Here is a 24,782-nt window from a genome sequence, read left to right as displayed (position 1 = left end):
TTGTGTCTTTTCTTAATATAACATTTCAGGAGGTGTCTCAGGGCAAATAGAAGCCAATTTCAATTTCAATATGAATTTTCTAAATAAAGATGCATAAAAAACATCTAGCATAATTCAATATTAAATTAGTTTCAGCTTTTAAACACATTGTGATTTAATCTCAAGCTCATGGAGATTGTTCAGGGAGGTAATATATTCTATCAGCTGAAAGTTCCATAAAAATGAGAGAGACTCGTGTAAATCTAATAGGATTTGTCTTTTATTCCTGAGAACAGAAACATTTTGATAACAAAATTCACAACAAAAAATACTTACATAGGGCTATGCAATGGCCTGAGATTTTAATAAGAGGCACAGACATATATCAGAGACCTATAAACTTTTAGATTTATTTTGATTCCTACCAAAGAAAGTGTGAAATCACTTCTTCCTAATTCCAGCAAAACAAGAAAGGAAAATTATTATTCACATTTCTCTCAGTCGATCCTCCAAAGCCAGTCAGAGAAAAGGAACAAAAAACCCTATTATTTCCATTATTGCATTGAAGCATTTTTGAGCTAGTAGAAAATTAGAAAGAATTAGACCTTGTTTTTACTGTAGTCACAAATATATGCCTTCAATTTTCCTGAAATGACAACCCGAGATATAAGTGATGATAAATTACAATCTAATATCAATTCTAAAAATCAAATAAGAGAATGCAACATCTGATTTCCATACTTGAGAGAATTAGTTATACACACTACATAGAAGAGTCTATGTTTCTCTCACCAGTATTTCTCCTTCTTCATAGATGGTATGACATAGATGGTACTATGCCTTGAAGTAGGTGTGGTCTTGAGGTCAAATAGCCATAATTCTTCCCACAGATATTTATCCTGTGATTTACATGTACTAGCAAAATATCCAGCACATGTAAGTCACAGGATAAATATCTATGGGATGAATCATAGTTGACCTGAAGACCACACCCTATGACTCAGCAATTCTGTATCTCTTTATATATCCTGGAGCAGAGGTCTTGAAACTTGGTGAGGACTTTCTGAAATTTTTTCCAAGTATAACTCTGTGGATGACCTGAGAGAAATCAATTTCCATACTCTCAGCTTCTAGATGTTCTTTTTCCTAAGGCTTTCTAGTCACCAAAAATCCTTCCTCCCTTATTACAAAAGAATGACCTTCACTACCTATGGCAAATCTTACCATTCTGCATTTCCATGGGAGAGAACAAAAGAGAGTTCCTTCCCAATGCTGGTTTCTGGGAAGCCTCTTTGTTAAAGGCTGCATTAGACAGGCTTCCCAGCCTTACATATATTTTTGTTAAGAGTGAAACTTGGTCTTGTTCAGATGTTATGAATTCAGAAAAAAAAAGAAGCAATAGATAGCTTTGCTGATGCCTTCAAATGCAGAAATTGCACTCTTTTGTAGGGGGCCAATTTTTCAAGGTGCACACGCATTGGGTAAAGCCCCCAGATAAAATGTTGCATGTTATCTTTCAGATTCGGTATGTTAATAACGGTCTAGTGGAGGTTAGAACTTACGTTCAAATTTATGTGTGAAGTGTTTAATTAATTTAAGTAATTAATACATTTTTCCGCCCCCTCTCCTAGCTAGGGCCAGCATATTTACAGTGTCAGTACATATTTGGAGGAGGAATGTGTTTAGGAGTGCTCACTGGTCTCCTCCCAGTGTTGGATTAGAAGATTAAAAAGAAATATTCCTCTGTGGCCTAGTGACAAACTAACCAATCCCATGCATATCTGTAATGGCCAAGAAAATGGTTATTTTCCCCATAAACCATTCCACAACTTCCTCTGTATTGAAAATAAGGCATTTAGCTTAGGCATGCCCTTTGTCTATTTAGGATAACAAGGCAAAGTTGAACTTGAAATTTGCCCTCTTAAGAGGCAAAAACAAAAAATTAAATGTGAACTGGTAGATACATTTTTAATATGAGATCTCATGTTAGCAGTAATTCTAAAAGTTTTCTAGGTTCTATCATTTCTTTATATTCTTGCATAGATAATGTGATCACATAACAGTGTCTCATGACGTTATTTGATGATTTACATACATAAAAGGCAACAAACTTAGTGTATATTAAAAAGAAGAAACAGAAAATTACTTTCCTGCCTCAAAATGTGAAGAGCAGCATCCATGACTGGGACATTGGCATTATTTTCTCCTTCACTGTGGTCCACCTTTCCTGAATTCTCTACAAAGTGTTTCTATTGCATTTAATTTAGGATACAAAAAACTACTTTAAATAGTTTGACATTTGAAAGTGATGTAGATAAAGCACTAAATGGGAAACATGAGAAGAACAGGTATAAAAAAGAATGGACATCGTTCAGGACGAGGGATTTTGAGATATTTTATTTATAAAATCATATTGAAATATTAATAATGGAATGGCTATTCTTTTGTTTGAAGATATTTAAATATTCCCTTTAATATTTAAAGCCGTTTCCCCACCGAGGTTTGAAGGAGATGCCAATTGTTAGATGTAAAGGAATATTATCCCGGATTTCGGGGTCGGTGCAGACCTGGAGAGGGAGGGGAAGACTAACGGCTTGTGTGGAGTTTGAAATGGCTGTTTTGGAAGCCGTGGGATGGGTTTACTCTGGAATAAATTCCAGCAGAATCTTTTTCCCTGTGTCCTCTAATACCTGTATTTACACAGTCCACGATTGTAACTGAATTAGACACTCTGGAGAACTAGGTTTGTTTTTAGGTCATTTAATTAGTGATATTTGCAAGGGCAAATATTGCAGCAGCTTTTTGAAAAAGAACAAAAGGGTGAAAGATTAAATATACATAGAACATTAAAGGCAATATCTATGTTTCTGGGTCAGGCTCTGCTGTATAAAATTAATTTAAATTGTGGTTTGGCAAATAATTTCTATCGAAATCTCAGCAGGTGTTTTTGCTTCACTTGACAGAGGATCTAGGACAATCAAACCATCTTGAAAAAGCAAAAGAAAGTTGGAGGACTTCGTCACTACTTTAAAGCGTACTATAAAGATATAGTCATCAGGACAGTAGGGCACTCATGTGGTTAGAAATAGAGAATGGAATATAATTAAAGAGTCTAGAAATAAATCCTCACATTTATAGTCAGCTGACTGTCTACAACAGTGTTGCAACACTTCAGTGAGGAAAGGTTAGCGTTTCAATAAATGGTGCTGGACAATTGGATATCCGTATGCAAAAAGATGAATTTCAACCCTTCATATCATACATCAAAATACACTCAAAATAAATGAAAGATGTAGGAACTAAAACTCTCAAACATTTAGGAAAAAACATAAGAGAAAATCTTCAGGGTGTTGGACTAGGCAAGGATTTCTTAGATAGGGTATCAAAAGCTCAAGCTTTAGAAGAAAACAATCAATTAATTAGACCACATCAAAAGTAAAAACTTTAGCACTTCAAAAGATGCCACGGAGAAAACCAAAACAGAAACCACAGACTGGGGGAAAAGATTTGCAAATGATATTTCTGATAAACAACTTGTATCTAAAAAACATTAAGAACTCTTACAATTCAATCTTACAATTCAATAATAAGAAACAAAGACCCCAATTTTAAAAATGGGCAAAATATTTTAGTAGACATCTAGAGAATAGAAGATAGTACCTGAGAAGAAACTGGATATATTTAAGTCATTAGCTTTATGCAAAGTAAAACCACAGTGAGATACCATTTCACCCCCAGTAGGATGGCTATAATCAAAAAGTTAATACAGGTCTTGGCTAGGAAGTGGAGAAATTAGAACCTATATACAGTGCTGATGGGAATGGACAATGATGCAGCTGATTTGGAAAATACTTTGGCAGTTTCTTAAAACATTAAACATAAATTTGCCATATGAAATAGCAACTCCACTCTTAGATATCAACCCAAGAGAAGTGAAAATATATGTCCATACAAAAAAGAATTGTAAAAATTGTATACAAATGTTCGTAGCAGCATTATTCACCATAGCCACCAAGTGGAAACAATATAAATGGCCATCAACAGATGAATGGATAAACAAAAGTTGGTACAGCCATACAGTAGAATATTTTTCATCCATGTTAGCCATATGTCGCTTAATGACCGAAGGGGATATGTTCTGAGAAATGCTTAGTAAGGCAATTTCATCGTTGTACAAACATCATAGAGTTTATAGCCTACTACACAAACCTAGATGGAATAGCCTACTGCACACCTAGGCTCTGTGGTTACTATTCTTATGAGACCACTGTCATATATGCAGTCCGTGGTGGACTGAAATGTCGTTAACGCGGTGCATGACTCTAAAGTAAATGAAGTAAGTACTGATGCATACTACAACATGGATGGACTTTGAAAACATTATGCTAAGTGAAAGAAACAAGACACAATAGCCTACATATTATATTTATCATTTATCATTTGTATGAAGTGCTCAGGAATGGCAAATCTACAAAGACAGAAAGTAGATTAGTGAGACTGAGGATGGGAGTGTGGAGCAGGTGCGATTGGACACCAACAGTCTTTTTGGGGTGATAGAAATGTTCTAAAAGCAGATTATGCTGATGGTTGCCCGAATCAATAAACTGACTAAAAAAATCACTGAATTTTACACTTGGATAAGCTAATTTTAGGGTATGTAAATTCTACTTCAGTAAAGGTCTTAAAACCACACTTGGGTTAACAAAGAAATTTGGTAAAGAATCAAAGAGAGGGTAGATTAACCTGGATTGCTAGGTTAATCAGTGATGTAACTATGTTATAAAAAGTGTAAAAGCATCACAAATCTTTAGAATATTTTGCTCTGTTGGGGAAGTTTGCCTGGGCACTACCTTTCCTCCTGCCCCCAGAAGTATTTCAGATTACGTACTCAAATGTCGTACACTGCTGGGGAGCCTGAAGACCTTGAGAACTGGGTCTTGGGAAAGAGCTCTGGCATTTAACTCACCCCAGACCTTACAGAATGCCCTTTGTTTGGGCCAGTGTTCACCCTTCTGTGCTTCCATCTGCAGCATGGAAGAGAAAAGAGATTTATGAGGAGAAAATTCAGAAGAAGGCAGGGATATAAGGTCAGGCTCACGGGAAAGGCAAAGTCCAGGTATGGAGTCCTAATTAAAGACCTTCCTCAATGGCGACTGCATCTTTTCTGGGAGGCTGTGATAAGGAGATATAGTCAAACTTTAAAGGAACACATTTTCTTGGAGGGAATCAGCTTAATCAGGGAACACATTATCTCCCCTAGTCCCTTCCATGTCTTTTAAGTATAAGTTTAATTTTTTGAATATCTTTCCTATTTTAGTGAAAGATGTGACATGTTTCTATAGAACCTTAAAATCTTCCTCCATGAATGAATTGAAATTTTTTTCAGAAAAGAGAAGGACTTGTTTTCTAACACAAACAGCTTTGTTGTATATCCTTGTAGCCTGTTTCTCTAAGAAAGGCATCTCTTTTAGGCTTCTTTACACAGTTTTGCCATAAATTCAGTCCATGAGTTAGCTTTGAAATAGGTTTTATATTTACAAATCCTGACAAAAACAACCCAAAAGACATTCAAGCTAAATTGATGGAGATTAATTATTTAAAAGTTTGTTTTAAGACATTTAAAGGCGTAGAATTCTTGGGCATGAATAGATTTCAATATCAAGCTAATGACTATAATAGATTAACACATCAGTGTCCTGATACTTTCTAAGGGATTGGAAATGAGTGGGTTGTAAGGAGAAAGGATTGTTTCCTACAAGACTCTGCCTTTACGTAGTTTGGGTAAAACTAGTGGTATGCTGGAGTCTCAAGGGATCCTGGGCACTTGTTCCCAGCTCTGTCTTAAATGACCTTATGTTACTAGCTTGAAATTGTTTACAGTGGGAATATTTAAACCTCAAAAATGAAATACAATGTATCAGGTTTCCCGCCCACCCGGGTCTGCTGCTTAAGTCTCGCTGCCTGAAATTGACAATATTCAACTCTTATTTGACCTGTGAAAACAGCAACTTCAAATCTTGGTTTCAAAACATGTTTAAGCTCCTTTGATTTATGTAGAACTGAAAGACCCTTTTCAGACCCAAGTGTTGTGGATGACAGTTCCTCTTTTTCCTCGCCCTTAATTCACATATCCTGGCACTCTGTAGGAAGGCGAAGATCAATTTAATTGATTGGCACAGTTCCATTTATAGCAACTGGGATATGCAACACCTGGGCTGTGCCTGTCTATAAAAAGAAGACAATTGAGCCAATTAACTAAAGAATTCAAGTGATAATAAATGTTTTGGCCTCATGTATCTGAAAAATATAAAAACAAAAGTGGCGGCCTGCATACAGAGAGCATAGGAGAGTCTTTTGGTGTGGTTTAAGGGACCCTCCCTGCATTTTGCCTACGTGGAAAGTCCTATGAGGCTTATGATCAAGGTAGGTGACTTCGTTTTTCTTTTTCTTTTTTTTTACAAATTCAAGTAGCAATAACATTCAAAGAATATTTACTAAGTGTTTCAGGAACAGAGAACATGATTTTTAATGTTTGATCTTAATACTTATTGAAAGTGGTAGATGTTTTTATAGTAGACAACAGGAGCAGATAATGGGTAGTCTTCTCTAACCACTGGTGTTAGGTAAATCTTTGTGATTTAAATTAACTAGTGACATTTCTGGTTTTTATTTGAAATGTATGTTTTTGAGTTCTTATGCATGAAACTAATGTCAATTTTAAGATATTTTAATTAAAGTTTTCATGTTTACTGTTTCAATGTGTTTCTTCATACATTATAGAATTTCCTAAACAAAGTATATCAGTGACATTTGAAAAATTTAGCTAGATTATAGCATGTTAAAATTAGAGGAACATTGGATACTTCATATGCATTTCTTTTAAGAATGTGGGAAATCTCCTTTTTAATAATTTTTTTTAAACTCACATTAGCTTTTTTTTTTGGCAGTAGTATCATTTTAATCCCCAAACTGCATTTTCACTGGATATCTAATATTTTTTGCAAGTAACATTTTGAATTGGTTCTTGTTGACATCTTTATGTTTATATGCATTTTGCATCACCCTTGTTTTTTTGAAATCCAAATGTAACAAATTTCAACTTTTTGTGTGACATTATTTTTTTTTTCTTTTACTGGGTAGTAGCTCTCTCTCTTCTGATTTTTTTTGCAAACCTGTTGTTTTTGAATTCTCTTTTTTCCCTTCTCAATATGACCCAGGAGCCAACACAAAGAAAAACGCAGATGATATAACCAGTAATGACCGTGGTGAAGATGAAGGTATTTTTTGATTTTTCAAAGCTCGACCCTGATGCATGATTTAATATCTATCTCTCTATTTTTATTTTTTTCATTTCAGTCTGTTTTTCCTCCCCTTCTCTGAAACGAGTACACTTCGGTGTGCTTCTTTATTTTCTTCTTCTTTGGAAACCACTGGCATTTTTAATCTCAATGACCATGTCAATGACTGCAAATTCCCTGTGAGAAGATGTATAAACATCATTTCTAAATATGAAGTGAGTAACAAAATGCTACTTACGAGGAAGCCCACCTTTTTCTTTTCCTTTTTCCTTTTTTTTTTGGCTTGGTCACCAGAAGAGCAAATGGAATTTTAAAACTTGCATGTATACTTTCTTTTCTTCCTTCCAAATGTTATTTTGTAAGTTAATATTGTATTTTGGAGCTTCGATCTTCTTAGATCCTTCTATGAACTGCAAGCAAAACTCTGCGAGACACCTTGGTAGGACTTTTTTGGGAGCTGGCATTTCAGTTTTTGTTTGTTTTTTTCAAACATACTGATTCCAAGATAGGTTTCAAAGAATCTTCTCTGGCTCACAGTGAAATACATGAAAAAGTGTTTTAATGAGAGGTTGTTGTTTCTTTCGGGACTGCCTTTTAGCAGCATTTAAAGAAAAATAAATAAGGATAGCAAAGAACTGAACAAGGTCAAAAAGCTAGCTCTGTGCAACTTTCTGTTCACACGACGGCTATTCTGAAAACATTTCTCGCCCAAAAAGTGTTTGGTTGCTATGAAAAGTTTCTTCTTGAAGGATCCCAAATTGTTTGACAGATTATCCATGAGAAGTAAGTTGATTCTTTTTTAAAAGGTAGAAGATACACGTCATCTAAGCGACCAGTAGCGCACTGCATCCTATTCCTTCCCCAGAATACACGGTTTAAAAGAAAAGAAACAAAGTCTAAAATAAACCTTTCCTTGCTGTGAAGGCTCTCTAGGGTGGGTGAAAGCACACTTCTCCCATTTGAATAGCAAAATGCATGATATTCGTTTATCCCTCTTAGAGGATGGAGGCCCTCGATGAGCCTGTGGTTCTCAGCCTGAAAGGCTATTTAAAGCAGAGAATTGAGCAGCGAGCTACCCTTGCAGGGCACCAAAATCTCCCCAAAAGTACCTTTTTATCAATGTCTTCTTTTTGCTGCCCTCTTTGATGTCTTTCAAAAATCAATGGCTCTCCAAGAAAAGAAGTTTTGCCGACATTGCTTTCATGCCTGGTCTTCTCTTAACATTATTCTATCTTATTTTATTTTTTACCTACATTCACAGGGCTGTCCCTACCTCTAGTAGCTCTCCAAGAGAGCTCTTCAGATGGGGTCAGAAGATCACATCTGCACCTGATTCAGCAGCTAGCCTCTCCTTTGGTGAGGGCCCCACAGCACCTGCAGTGTTCTGTCAGCATTCAAACATATATGTGTATATTTATAGAAAACCCTTCTCCTTATTCTCTTAAGAGATGGTGTAAACCATCTAAGGATGTAATTTGCACCTTGCTCTGTGCTCTCCTTCTAGTATATTTTCTTTCGATCAGTAGTATCTGTTTCTGCAATGCTTTCAATGCAACTTTATTACCATTAAAATGCCATCTAGTTTTCATTTAATACCGGTAACTTGTGATTTTTCTTTAAACTTTAAATTAATACGGCATCTGGTTATTCTTCAAGTTCAAGAGAACCTTGTTATATGTGTCTCGGAAGGTAAGAGATGTTAACCTAATGTTTTCTCTGGGGAAACCCCTTAAAGCAGCCCTCAAAATCTTTACTTATTCCCTTTCCACAAGGAGTCGCCAACAGCAGCTAATGGTAAAATAAATAGGGGCAAAAGCAGCAAATCAGGGGCCAGAGAGAGGGGTGGAACATGCAAACGCCACACCTTATAGACAGCAGTTTTATTTAAAAATTCCACAGAGCATATGGTGAATAATTAATTAACAAAGGATTTTTACTTTCTATTTGAATTTTATATGAGAAAATAAGAGATGTTCTTCTGCTGTGGATTAACTATCTGCAGACACATGGACAGCTTGACACTCTTTTTCTGTACTTGACTGTGACCAGTGAGTTTCTCCTGCCTTCTGTACACTGTATTGTGACACCTAATGACCACATTTTGAAATCGTGATCATAATTCATTTTATTAGTAGCCACAATCCATATGATGGTGGTTCATTTCCTTAAAATTCCTTTCTGATATTTCAAAAGTGTCTCGGTGAATTAAGATAATAAAAACTCTGTTGAATAAAAAAGTGAAAATTGGGGCCAGCCCAGTGGCATAGCGCTCCAGTTTAGGCGCTCTGCTTTGGCAGCCCAGGGTTTGAAGGTTTGGATCGCAGGCATGGACCTACACACTGCTTATCAAGTCATGCTGTGGCACGCAGCCCACATATAAAGTAGAGGAAGATGGGCACAGATGTTAGCTCAGGGCCAATCTTCCTCAGCAAAAAGAAGAGGATTGATGTCGAATGCTAGCTCAGGGCTAGTCTTCCTTAAAAAAACAGTGAAAATTAATGTACATGGGTAAATTCGGTTTTCTTTTGATAACATACAGATATTTAAATTATTCACACACACATACACACACGTATACATATATATATATCCATAAATAACTACAGCTGAAGTCAGTCTTCTTAAACATTAAATGTAAGTCTAAGGGATGATTAACACTAGGTAGGTTATTTAATCATAACTTTTCAGAAAGCAGGCTCCACAAATGGACAAATGGTGTCTGAATTTTTATTATCACAGACCCTTGCAAAATACTGTTTTTACGTCATTTTTCAATAAAATAATAAAGTAATTGCTAAGAGTGCTCACTGTTTGCAAATCACAATGGGAGTTTATATTCCCTATGAAAGTATATAGCATTTCAGTAATTTGATCTTGAGACTGCAGTCTTGTGCTGTTTCTGTTACATCTCTTTCCTTTATGGCACTTACATATGTTGGGATATTACAACCAGTTAGCCAGAGCAAAAAACATTTACTTGGACATCTTTTTTTGTTTTGTTTTCATTTTTACACATTTCTGTTCTGTTGATAATTTTTGACCCTTGATTTGTTTTTTGTCACCATCTATCCTGCATTGAGAATTTATAATTTCACTCCTCCTCTTATGTTCCCCTTATTAAGTTGAAAATGAGTTTATAACTCACCTTTGACCAAAGATGGCACTTATACTAAAAATAAACAATAATTTTGAAGTTGGTTTCACACTCAGACAATGAAAATATATTTTGTAATGGATGCCATGTGCTTCTTCAATTTAAATCACCTTTTAGGGTTTAGCACCATTTAGGAACAAAAGTATTTCATCTAAATCCTTTAATTTTTAGTGTTTTAGATATATATGGAAACATACATGTGCATGTGTACTACTTAAATATGTATATGCTTCTCAAAATACAATTTCTATATGTAGAAAATATAATAACATTAACCATTTTCCTTAGGTAATCTTATCAAGGTGAATAATTCAAAAATAGACATGGGATTGATTCAAGTCAAAGCTAGGAAAAGTAACCAGTGTCCTTTGCCCTTTGTTTAGCATCAGTTAATCAGTATGATTCTTTATTGTATTTCCTTATCTGGCTCTTTTTCCAGACATCCATGATCAGAACAGTAAGAAGCCAGTTATGGTCTATATCCACGGCGGATCTTACATGGAGGGTACCGGCAATATGATCGACGGCAGCATTCTGGCAAGCTACGGGAACGTCATCGTGATAACAATTAACTACCGGCTGGGGATTTTAGGTGAGTGATTCCGTCATGCAAATGACTGTGCAACAGGCAGGGACAAAGTTCTGATGTTTATCTTGTTGGGACTCACTAATTGGAATTACGTTCCTCCAGTTCCTAGGAAATTCTACTTCACAAGTGCTCACTTCACACGTTAGGATTTGTCTGTTCCTCTTAATACTTGCATGCACGTGCAGTCTGTTTTTTTAGTGTGCAGTTTGTTTGTTTGTTTGTTTTAGTGTGCAGTTTTAAATCCAGGAATTTTATTTCATGGCACTCCAATCCCTCCTCAAACAAATGCAGACTCCAAAGTCGTCAATTCAAATGAAATTTTTGTAAAGCACTTTTCTTTCTTTGGGCAGAATGGCGACTTCATTAGCTGACGTAGTTCTGTGGAGTGAACACACCTAGGTGATGTGTATGGTAGCATATTTGGCAATGGGTGATAATTTGGTAAGAATTGATAATTTGGTAAGAGATAGATATTGCTTTCTTTTGTGGTTGTGTAGGTAGGTTAATTAGTTTTCTGTGTGTAGGAAAATATTTTACCAAATTCTGTTACTGATTATCTGTGTGCGTTGGGCCTTGAAGAATTGCTGTGTGTTGACGTGTGGCCATTGCGTTTGCGTGCAATGGAACTTACCTCTTGTTGAATTTGTAACCGTTTGTGACTTACAGTTAAAGGGTATTGGCTAAGTGCGTGGCAGTTCAGGAGTAGCTCGACATTGCTTTGATGTTTCCTTCATTGTCTTCCAATTGGGAGGTGGAAAAAATAGATATTTCAGCGTAATATTTTGAGATTCGCCTCCTTCTGTGTTTTTTTTTCCCTGCTGTTGTACTGTTCACGAATGATATTTTTATGCAAAAAAATGTTTGTTTTCAAGGCAAAAATGCATTGAAATTATGTAGAAAATTGAATTTTTAACAATGGTTATGAGTGAGACGTGTATGTTACAGGATGGTTATGGTAAAATATAAAAACTAAAATAAAATGGACTAATGAAGATCTATCAAGCAAGAAATATGACTGAAAATGTTTTCTCCAAATAGGCAAATATTACCAGGAATAGTTTCTTTTCAGCTTGATGTTTTAATTTTATTTCAAGCACTTTTTTTTCATTCACATGTGAAAACATTCACCTATAAAAGACTACAGGAGGAGGGTGAGTAGTAGAAATTCATTTCTAATTGAGAAATGCAAATCATCTATAGATGTTGGCAAAGGCATGTCTTTTGGAGCATTAATAAAGTACTCAAAATTCTCTGTTGGTTTTTTACTTTAAAGTAAACAGGAAAGCTTAAAGTCAAGGGCCTTCTCATTTCATGATTTTATTTTTTTCTTATTTCGTAGGTTCTATGAGCCAGATCTTTGTGGAGCAATTTTCATTAATTTGACAGAGTAATGATTGCATGCCTCTCCGAATATTTTTCAGAGGCTTCTGGCTAGATGCTTTGGCCACTAGTGTTTGAAACAGGAAATCGTGTTTCTTGATCTTTGACAAAAGGTCTATTCTAACAAAGAGGTGGGGAGAGGCGACAACGTGTCGCGGGGTGGGGGGAGCTGCACATAGCCCTTTCAAAGAGGGCAGTGTGCTGGACCCTGTGTAGCATCATCAGACCGAGGAGGCACTCTGGGCACTGTTTTCTGAATGAAGCACCAGGCATTGATCAAGTTCTTCCTTTGGTGGAATAACAATGTGTAGATGTTACTTACAAGGTTAGATTTCAAAAAAAATTGATTTTTCTCCTCTAAAGCCCAACTGTATTAAGCAGCTTTACACGGCAATCTCTTATCAGTTTGGCCTGTTCGTGAGTTAAGTGCAGGTCTGGACAAGTACTGTGGGAATTATATGCATGTTAATTTGAAAAGAAGAAAATGTTCTTAGTTTTAGAATTTTTCTCATTGAAAAATTTTAAGTCTACCTTTCGCTACTGAAAGTTAAGAGAAAAATCATGGTAAGATAACAGATAGCCGTGAGAGAGGTGACATGGAAATTAAAAAAGCAGTTTGGCATCTCTCTGCCGGTCTCTTTACATCCTGCAAATGAGCTACTGTGGAACCGCCGAGAATACTACAGACCCCATCATATTGGATGGAGTGAAACGTGCCAACATTGCAGATTATACATGGTGACAGAGTTTTTAAAATGTCACTTCATTTATCTCCATCATGGGTCTTGCCTTTGCTATTGTCCTCTTGAAAACTGTTAGGCAGCATTCACTTTTTCCTTGTAGGAAATCACTGTTGTTGGTCTCAAAAATATACATTTTTTAATTTTAATTGTTTTGTGTGAGGAAGATTGGCCCTGAGCTAACATCTGTGCCAATCCTCCCCTATTTCATGTGGGACGCTGCCACAGTGTGGCTTGGTGAGCAGCACTAGTTCCATGCCTGGGGTCTGAACCTGCAAACCCTGGGCCGCCTAAGCAGTGTGAACTTCATCACCACACCACCAGGCTGGCCCCTCAAAAATATTTCTAAACTATTGGCATCCAGATATTTTAAAAGATGACCAAGTAAAATGGCACAATATTCACAGTGATGATCATTCCAATTAGTGCTTTTGATATAAATGCATATGTTTTTAGCAAAACATTGAAATATTGGTTGAGTTTTTCTTCAAAAAATAATAAATGCATAAATGCTACTTTTATGTCTGAGGAAAGGAAAAATATTGTTTGAGATAATTATTATTTTTTTACAGAGTAACAAATGCTATTTTCCTACCCCAAAGAGAGGGTTAAAAAGGTAAAAATGGAAGCAGGATGCTGGAGTGGAAAAAGCATAGATTTCAGAACAAGATAGAAATGAACTAGCATCTTCCCTCTATTCCATGTCTGTGGTGTGACACTGAGGAAGTCAGCTCATTTTTTCTGAGTCTCTATGGAAGGTGGTAGCATTGTCTCCCTTGCAAGGTTATTATACATACAGTATAAAGGTCCAGTGGGTTTATGTATGTGAAGTTTCACAGCCATTACTGGCAACCAGTACACCCAGTCACCTTATAATTTGCACTGCTATTAATGTCACTGGACATTGTATTAATAGCACTGTTGACCCACAGAATTAATTGAAACTGGCCAAGTACGTAATGGCTAATATCTATCCAATACTGTCATCCGAACCAAATCATCTTAATTAAAAAAAAAATTATAAGGTGCTTGTAATGTGAAATAAATGAGAAGATCTTCATGCTTGCTTTTTGAAATATGAATGTTTTCTTTAATCAAAACTGTGCCACACAATCTTCTAGCCATTGACCGTATAATTTATTGTCAAATCCAGGACACTTTGAGAGTTATTAATATGCTATTAATAAACTGGAATTGTCCCAGGGAAACTGGGATGTATCATTATGGCTATAAGGTAATTATTTACACCCACATAAGGTCCGATGATTTAACTGCTGTTCCACTTATTTTCAGGAGAGATGCTCTTTTATAAGCATATTTCCTCTTTGTTCTGCTATACACCTTTGTCATTAGGAAGGCATATATAGCCAAAACTTGAGTCCTATCAAAGCTGCCTCGTATTTTTTTGTCATGATAATTGTTCAAAGCCCTTTGGTATAAAAGAGAGATCTCCTCCCTGATGCTTCCTGATGGAAATACCTGGGATTTACTTATTTGTGGCTCTTACCTCCACTTCTCTCATTAATTGTCTCCAATTTGCATGTCTTTGCAGCTTCAGTTGGCTGATTCTACCTGCAATCAAATATTCATCTCAGTTTAGCTCACATGGTATTACCTTTTGGGTTGTCCTACAGTTTGCTGTCTCATGCCTGCTTTATGTTATTTTTGCTTTGAAACAATCCTCTCTATAAACTTTGGCACCAACTCATTGAGAGCCTGCAGTGTGTCCAGCAATAGATTGCTGTAGATGTTACTTCCCTTAATCCTCATAAATGCCCTTGGAAGGGAATCAGGTAAACTACAAAATGAGTTAGGAAACTGAATACCACTTCAGCGTCAGGTTTAGCTTCTGTAATTGCACAAAAAATGTCAAAGGCACTTATTGTTGATCTAGATAAAAAATTATGACATGATGCTTACAATGTATTCTTATGTTCCTCAAAGCGGGTCCTGGGTTGCTGATTCATTTCCACTGATTTATTATTTGTAGTCTACTATGGTGCATGGTGATGGTGGTATCTGCCCCAATAATGGCATTTGTCACATCAAATCTCTTGGGCACCGTGGCTCTAACACTTTATCATCGAGTTGAGTGTCTAACTGCTAGTACCCATTCCATTGCCTACTTCCTGTCTGTTGCCCTCAAGTAGAGTTGAGACCGTTGAACCAAATGATGTCTTCAATGGATTTCTCACCTGACAGGTATTTTGTGGTCTTAGGAAATGTTGCCCATAGGTACATACTGACTTTTTCAATGATTCAAAAGAGTATCAGGAACACCTGCTCATTTTTCAGGTGTTGTAGCTATCTTGAAAGTTTTCCTCCCAGGGAAGGTTGTGTAACTAGCAGTGTTCTGAAGTTCCCTTTCTCTTTAAGGTCACCCATTGTATAAACCCAGTTAGGTGAATTGATGTCATAACTTTGGATATAAGACAGCAATGTTTTGAAATAAAGGCAGTCTATATGCAGAGCAAGAAGAGCATTTGAATTAAAATCTGCATGACTTGAGCTATATGCATGCTAGAATGGTGTGGCTGCCTTTGCTGTTCTGGTCTCCTTTTTGGGTCTCGGTTTCCATCTGAAATGGAAGATGGCTGGCATCTGGAGGCCCTTTGACATCAGCCAGAGTAATTTCATTGTTGTGCCTTTGAAAGATTGGTATTCCATGTCAGATTTAATTCACTAAAAGGGGTCTGGGAATCATTGGAGTTGAGGATTGATAAGTTCCTGAAAAGAGCTATAGTGTGAATCCCATGTGTGTGCATTTCTGCACAAGCATTTTGCAACAGCGCTACTTTAGTAGGTCACTATAATATGCCATATACACCTCTTCTGCAAAATGTCAAGCTGCTGTATAGATGGCATGTGCATTCCTCTGTCATCTGGGAATTGAATGTGCTCACTATTGGGTGCTTTCACTTTTTTTTCCCCTAAGAATCTTCCCCCCTTCTTTGTTTTTATATGTTTTTTTAAGAATTTTGTCTTAAATTTCAAATAGAGCACATCTTGTGTATCAAGTCAAAAGTTCATAAATGTGTATACAAAAATAAAAAATTATTTCCCCTTTCAAGGATCTCCATGTCTCGATGCTGCCCTCTTAACTCCAGCGTATTCCCTCTCCTCTCAGATTTCCCCGACGGGATTTCTTACTGGAAAAGTTTCCTTTCTTCGTCTTAAAAGAGAAAGCGTGCATTACTAAGCTACAAAAAAACGCTGGCATAAAAAGTTATATGGGTACAAAGGGTAGGTGGAGTGTTTCACTTAGAGAAAAACAAACAAAAGTCAAGAAGTAAGAGATATGGGAGAAGTGTGAGAGCATGGGATGCGGAGGGGAGAGGACTTGTGTGGGAGCACTCAAAACCAGGAAATGAAAGACGGTGGGAGGAAAGGATGGGAACCCTCGTATAAGACCCTTTTTGGTGGGTGGCTGAGGTTATCAGCCAGCCTGGGAACAGGCTCTGGGTCTCATTGTTGCAACGTTTGCAGATATGGTTCTCAAAGACAGGCTGGGGGGCGGGGGGGAGCATGTACTCTAGATAACACAGGTATAGGATGCATGCATTGGGGAAGGGAGGGTTGGCATCGCTCTCTGGTCCAAAAGCTATGCAAAAAACAAAAACCAAGAGATTTTTCCAAAAAAAATTCTTTCATTGTCTTCTTTATCAATAGGTTTCTATGCATTTAATATTCATGTGGAAACACTATAATCTGCTCTTTGTTGTAGCTGGTGTTGATATGAACCGGAACTCTGGGAGTGGACAAGTTCATGGTCATGTTTTGTTCTCCATAGTCATTTTCTTGGACTTTCCTCTTCTGCCTCCTGGTGGCTAACCATGCCCACTGCATTAAAATTATTTGGTCAACAAATAAGGAAGAGTGTTCGTATGGGATGCGTGCTCTGTCTTTGGGACTTCAGAAGCAGATGGGAGCTGATATAGAAACACTGCAGTGGGATAAAGACTATGATGAGGAAGGTGCTGTTTACATAAAGGTTGATGTGGACAGCAGAGCCAAGAGGATCCCTTGTTCTCAGGTGGCGGAGGGCCACGGGGAAGTAAACTCTGCATCAAATGGAAATGAAGAGAGATGTGAAGGGATTTTTTTGGGTGAAGAAAATTAGGAGAAGAGTGGAGAGAATGTACAAAAGACTTTTTTCTTTGAATCTCAAATGCACTAAATTATTAACTAGCAAGGACAGTCTCCTTGATCTCTTTATGGGTGATTCAGAATTTCTTAAAAGAAGTTGGAATTTTTTTGTTACCTGCCTAGCCATTTTTGGAAATAACAATGTTAAGACACACTTGATAGGAGAATCTATTCAATAAATACATAATTTCCAGTTAGTTGATTCCAGAGTATCATGTCAGCTTGACTTAATAATCACAGAGGATGTACCTTAAAAAATGTTCTTTCCCAGAATTTTTACATTCTAAACAGTCTCTTAAGATTACTAATTCTAAAAGATTCAAACCACTTTCTCTCCTTTGTATTTTTTTTCATTTTTCTTCTCACGTACTGTATGAAGGGTTGAGCATTTTTAGTTGATTACAATAAGTTGGCCTCTGTCTTCATGAGTAGAAGGGACATGAGCATTATTGCAAATGAAAAGAAGTTCACTGGGGATTTGAGTGTTTGGAGAAGCTGGAAAGTTCCAGGGGGAAGCATTGAAATTGAGAGCCAAGATACATGAGCTTCACTGGAGTGAGCTGGAAATTAAGATTCTGGTGATAATTCTGTCACAGAAATTTGTTTTTTTTTTTTTTTTTTTTGAGGAAGATTATCCCACAGCTAACTACTGCCAGTCCTCCTCTTTTTGCTGAGGAAGCCTGGCCCTGAGCTAACATCGCGCCCATCTTCCTCTACTTTATATGTGGGATGCCTACCACAGCATGACGTGCCAAGCGGTGCCGTGTCTGCACTCGGGATCCGAACTGGCGAACCCTGGGCCGCTGAGTAGCGGAACATGCGCACTTAACCGCTGCGCCACCGGGAAGGCCCCCACAGAAATATTTTTTAAACAATCCCTGGAAGATTATATTTTATATATATATATATAATCTGTATCTATGTATCCTGAATGCTTCCTATCTACCTTTTCTTCCGTCCCTTGTTATAGTCAAGGAAATTAGTTCTTTCAAGTCAGATAATGGAGAAATCCCTGAAAGGCAATCAGAGTAGGAAATTTAAAGACTGCTGAGGCTGAAATACTCCACAACTATACAAATTCTGGCCTGCAGATCTTTTATTTTTTTCTGACGTTAACCTGTAAAGCTATAGTAGCCTGCTTCACAAGAAACCTGAGATGAATGTGCATGTGTTCACACACATTGTAGGAGTGATACCATGAGGGCACATTCTCTTATCTAGTGTAACTCTCCTAGTTTGGCCTAATCACACGTCAGTAAGTCATTGACTTTATGAATATGAGCTCTAGAAGATGCAAGGTATGGGTTCAACGTGAATTTTTTAGGGAGCAAAATGTAACCCACATAAGGCAGATACATTGTTCATTTAGCAATATAATGTATTTTTCAAATGAAATGACATTGTAACATATTGATTGGGTAAGTCTGATCTAACGGGTAGGGTAGTTTTTCCTTTGATTAAAAAAAAATGGCTTTTTTGAATGAAGTATGCAATTCCTGGTATAAAAAATTCAGAAATATGTTAGAACACTAAATGTCACAATCCTTTGCTGTTACAGCCATGACAGTGTGAGCTAGGGTCTTCATGTAGATAAATCAGTTGCAGGGCTCTGTTGATTCTGTTAATTATTTGAGATGGCATGTGCTGATTTCTCTTTCATTCAGCACAATGGCTTTTATCATACGCTCAGATATTATGGAAAGAAAATTGTGTCCTGTGAAACGAGTACAGTCATAAACAGGTAGGTGGGATAAATGCATTCTTATAAAGATAGACATTTCAGTATAGAGATACATATGACATGATCTTGAAGAGAGACGCTGTGAGTTCTATCCAATAAACTAGAATTTGTACCAGAGTTGGGAAAACAATTTTGGAATGGGGAAATGTTTCCAGTTTGGACTGAGAAATGTTTTCTATCATTCCATCATTCTACCATTCTATCATGACCCCTGTCTCTACTAAAATATCCCAAAAACTGTTTAGATGACCCAATCGTTCTTTTTTCTTAGAGATCTGGCCAATATACATATACATATGTATATACAAATTACTGTCTAAAAAGAAATATATATATACACACACACACACATATATATATATATATTTTTTACTCCATTCTGTGCCTTTTGAACACATGGAGGAAAACCCACCAAGGGCCTCTTTCAATATATTTCTGAATCTCTAAGAATCTTTTCCCCTCATTGCTATCCCTTTCTCCCTCCTAAATATAAACTTATAATATCATTTAGAAATATCATTCATCCTTTCCCTTAGTAGTTCTTTGTTAAAGCCATGCATAGGATTTCACATCTTTACAAAAAAGAATCTTGAGCAAATGGCCTCATCACTTCTGCATCTGTATTTTTCATGGTGCTCATTTTTCAGTTATACCTTGTCTATTTCTTCCCCTTTCATGCCTGGTTAACCAACTTCCTCCCTTTTAATCACATTTTGTCAAAACTGTCCTCTCTTGGGCCACTCATGTGTCATAAGCATTTTCTCTGGTGCCCCAAATCATTTTAACGGCCTTCACTGCATCTTCATATAACTTAATCTTCTTGGGATACTTAATATGTAAATGACCTATTGCGTTTGTTTCCACTTCTACTTTTTCATGGTCTGAGTGCTTTATTTAAAATAGTGTATATACAATGTATGCATTTAAAGTGTACAATTCAACGGCCTTTAGTGTATTCATGAAGTGGCACCACCATCAATGCCATCTGATTTTTGAACGTTATCATCACCCCAAAGAAAAACTCAATACCTATTCTCCCCAGTCCCCAGACTTAGGCAACTACTAATATGCTTTCTGTCTCTATGGATTTGCTTTTTCTAGACATTGCACACTAATGCAGTCATACGATATGTGGTCTTTTGTGTCTGATTTCTTTCACTGAACATCATATTTTCAAGATTCATCCACGTTGTGGCATATATCAGTACTTTGTTATTTTTTATGTCCAAATAATATTTCCATTGTATGGATATAACTTGGTTTGTTTGTCCATTCATCTTTTGATGAGCGTTTGGATGTTTCTACTTCTTGGATATAATCATGTGTCACATAATGACACTTCAGTCAACAATGCACCACATATACAGTGGTGGTCCCATAAGATTAGTACCATACAGGCTAGGTGTGGAGTAGGCTATACCATTTAGGTTTGTGTAAGTGCACTCTGGTGTTTGCACAATGACAAAATCACCTAATGTGACTTTTATCATTTCTCAGAATGTATCCCCATCGTTAAGGAACGCATCACTGTATTTTGAATAATGGTGCTGTGAAGATTCATGTACAAGTTTTTGTGTGGATATATGTTTTCATTCAGTATATACCCAGGAGTAGAATTTCTAGGTCATATGGTAACTCTGGTTAACCATTTGAGTAACTTCCAAATTCTTTTCTGAAGTGGCTGCACTATTTTCCATTTCTATCAGCATAAGGGCTCTAATTTCTCCGCATCCTCACCAACATGTGTTCTTGTCTCTTTTTGATGCTAGCCATCCTAGTGGGTATAAAACAGCACCATATTTTATGTGCATTTCCTTGATGACTACTGATATTGAGCATGTTATCACGTGCTTACTGGCCATTTGTCTATCTTCCTTGTAGAAATGTCTGTTCCAATTCTTTGTCCATTTTATTGGGGTATTTATCTTGTTAGTATTGAGTTGCAAGGTTTTGGGGTTTTTTTTTTTTGATAACATGTTATGGATACATGTTCCTTATCAGATATAGAATTTGCAAATATCTACTCCGATTTTTTTTTTTTTTTTTGGTGAGGACCATTGGCCCTGAGCTAACATCTGTTGCCAATCTTATTCTTTTTGGTTGAGGAAGATGATTGTGGCTAAGTTAACATCTGTGCCAGTCTTCCTCCATTTTGTATGTGGGATGCCACCACACCATGGCTTGATGAGTGGTATGCAGGTCCACACCTGGGATACAAACCTGCAAACCCTGGGCCACCAAAGCAGAGCGCACGAACTTTACCACTATGACACCAGGCAGGCCCCTCTACTCCCATTTTCCCCCCCGACTTTTGTGGTGGTAGCCTTTGAAGCACAAATGTTTTGAATTTTGATAAAGCTCAATTTATCTGTTTTTTCTTTTTTCTTTTTTTCCTCTTTTTTTGGTGTGTAAGCCTTTGCCTAACCCAAGGTCACACAGATTTACTTCTATATTTTTTTCTCAGAATTATATAGTGTTAGATCTTATTTTAGATCTGATTCATTTTGAGTTGATTTTTTAAAACATATTATCATGTGGTTTTTGTCCTTTTCTCTATTAATATGATATATTACATTAATCAATTTGTAAAAAATTAAACTAGCCTTGCATCCTGGAATAAATCCCACTTGGTCACGGTGATAATCCTTTTGATGTATTACTGGATTTGGCTTACTAGTATTTTTTTGAGGATTTTTGCATCTATATTTATAGAAAGATGAATCTATACAGCTCTTTTCCGGTGATGTCTTTGTCAGCTTTACGTATCAGGATACTACTCTTCTCACAGAATGAATGGGAATTGTTCCCTCCTCTTCTGTCTTTTTAAAGAGCGTGTGAAGGATTGGTGTTAATTCGCCATTAAGCGATCGGTAGGATTCAGCAGTGAAGCCATCCCGGCCTGGGATTTTCCTTGCTGAACATGTTGTCATTACTAATTCACTTTCTTCACTTGCAGTCCTCTGAAGATCTTGTCATCCTTCTTTTGAGCTCATTTGCTGTCAGGCATCCAATGCTTGCATCAAAGATGACGTCACTTCAATTCACATCTCTCACCCTAATCTTTTCACTGAATATTCATTCCCATTGTTCTACTCATCCAGAGGCTATTTCCACTTGAAATTTCAACCTGCACTTTGAAACAAAAAGGCTCCATATTACTCATCAAGCTGAGTGCAAATAGGGGGACCAGCAACTCACCTTTGTCTTTTTCTTACCATTTATGGATCTGAATTCTTAGTCCTCAGCCTCACTTATCTACAACTTTGCATAATGACTCTTGTTGCCAAAACAGGCTGGCCCACTTATTGTATCTCACAAACTCTGCTATCATGACAGTCCATCCAGTCTTGAGCCCCACTACTGTCTCCATCTTTAAGGAGTGGCTAATCATTGTACCAACCCGATTTATGGATGCAAGAATGGATGAAGTGTATGTAGGACAGAGTGCCATCAAAGGATCTCCAAATATGGATTCATTTCAACCAGTTTACCATGATTGGGGATTTGATTCTGCCACTGCAGGTTTGGGAATCTAAATTTGTGAGCTTGGCAGAGTTGGTTTGTCTATCAGGGGAACACCAGCATTGACCAAACTGCAATGCAAATTTCTTCATTGACCATAAGACACTAACTCCCTGTAACTGTCAATAAAATAAAGATAAAGCATGTTTCAGCTGTGAATTGACAAGCAAAATTCACAAGGTTTTATAGGGAGCCCTGAATTTAAAAAGAAAAAAACATAAGAGAGAGAGAAAAAGAGCTATGTGTGTATAACTTAAATGATGTTAAGACACTTTCTTACCCTGCAGAGACAGCTTTGCCAAGGACAATAGTGGATTTCATTCATTCATTTATTTAAGACGTATATACTGAAGACCTGCTGTTTGCCACATGATTCCTTCTGTTGGGAATAAAGAAGTGAAGAAAAAAGACAAAAATCCCTGAGCATAGAACGTTTTTATTCCAGTGAGAAAAAAAAATCAAAAAGACACATATCATAAAATGCATAGTATGATATGATATGATGAGCGCCGTGGATAAATATTTAGCATGGAAGGGCTTAACCTCTTATGCTAAGTATATTATCGATTTCATGGTTTCTGAGCCTGGGCAATATTGACATTTTGGACTGGACGTTTCTTTTTTGTGGGGAACTGTGTTGTGCATTGTAGGATGTGGAGCAGCGTCCCTGGCCTCTACACACCAGATGCCAGTAATGCCTCCCACGCCCAGTCATGACAACCAAAAATATTTCAAGGCACTGCTGAGTGTCCCCTAATGGGGAAGGGGAGAGAGAGGGAAGCATCAACCCCCTTGAGAACCACCTGCCTTTTGTGTTTCTCTCTTCTCAGAATGGAGGGTCACACAGGCATGACATCTCTGTCACTGAACTAATTTTGAACCGTAAAATTCACACTCAGTTGTGTGTGGCTTTGTTTCTTCGTGTGGATAATGTTTACTTCCTGGAACAGATTTCTAACCTCCTTGAGGGCTGGGGCCGTAGCTCACAATACTTTGTCTTCTGAGTGCTACCAGATAGTAAACACCTCCTGGATGATTAGCTGTTGTAGTGTCTTTGATTGCAAATTGCAAAATGCTAGCTACTTAACACAGGAGAGAAGATATTTACTTGAACATTTTTTTTATTGCAGTATTAGTGAATTCCTGGTTTTCAAAAGCCATGAATGCTTCATTTTATGTAAACCATATTTATTTCCACTGCTTATATTTGGCAGCTGTTCTTTTTTCACGAATAGTAAATGTTCTACTTTCCTTGAAACATCTACTTATGCCAGTGTCCCCAGTTCAGGGTTTATCTTCATTATGTGTAGGTTAGCTTGAATGGAGACAATTTATGTCTGTGGCATGCATGTGATCTTGAATGGAAACCTATGGTTAAAAAAAAATTTAAAAATCTGCATATCCTTATATTTTTATCAGATTTTGATAGTAATAAAAACAAACCTAAACAGTAGAGCTCTATAACAGATTTTTTCTTTAGCTCTTTCCATGTGTATTTTAAACAATTATGATAACAAGAAAATAATTGTGATTTCTCCGAGAGCTGTCATAAAGTTTTGCAAATGGCTGGCAAGTTTCTTTGATAATCTCAAAATCTCAGTGTATTAATTTTCTAGGGCTGCTGTATCAAATTGCTGCAAACTTGGTGGCTTAAACAAAAGAAATGTATTCTCTCCCAGTTCTGGAGCCCAGAAGTCTGCGATAGAGTGGTTGCAGGGCTGCGCTCCCTCTGGAGGCTCCAGGGGAGGGTCCTTCCTGCCTCTTCCAGCTGCTGGGGGCTCCAGGTGTCCCTTGGCCGGTGGCCACCTCCCTCCCATCTCTGCCTCCATCTTCATGTGTCTTCTCCTCTGTGTCTGTGTCTCTCCTCTTATAAGGAAGCCAGTCATTGGATTTAGGGCCTGCCCTACTCCAGTATGATTTCATCTAGAGATCCTTGACTAATTTCGTCTACAAAGACCCCTTTCCAAATAAGGTGACATTCTGAGGTTCCAGATGGGCATGAATTTTTGGAGGACACTATTCAATCCATGATACCTAACTTTCTGAAATGGCTCACTATTGTGATATATATGTGTGTGGATACAGGAGTACCCAATGTTTTCATTCCTTGTGTCCCTGGGCTCAGGATGAAACCTGGCTCAAGACTCTCCAGTCCCTATTCATAGAAGATCCTAGGACATTCTACAACTTCACCTTCTTGCTCCCTTTTGCTTTCAAATAATGTAGCCATGCA

The 24,782-nt window shown here is 37.2% G+C and overlaps 1 protein-coding gene across 4 annotated transcripts in view; it reads left to right on the top strand.

Moving 5' to 3' along the window:
• Positions 1-24,782, top strand: part of NLGN4X (neuroligin 4 X-linked) — a 291,678-nt gene that overhangs the window by 166,202 nt on the left and 100,694 nt on the right. For 3 of the 4 annotated variants that reach the window (XM_044768194.2, XM_070502561.1, XM_070502562.1), the window contains exon 5: positions 10,871-11,023. In XM_044768194.2, the coding sequence (XP_044624129.1) occupies positions 10,871-11,023 (153 nt within the window). Of the gene's footprint in view, positions 1-7,196; positions 7,257-10,870; positions 11,024-24,782 lie in introns of all 4 variants that reach the window. The other variant, XM_044768193.2, reaches the window with a different exon arrangement.

Source organism: Equus asinus, chromosome X (assembly GCF_041296235.1).
Source record: "Equus asinus isolate D_3611 breed Donkey chromosome X, EquAss-T2T_v2, whole genome shotgun sequence".
NCBI lineage: Eukaryota > Metazoa > Chordata > Mammalia > Perissodactyla > Equidae > Equus > Equus asinus.
This window is presented reverse-complemented; position numbering and strand designations above follow the sequence as displayed.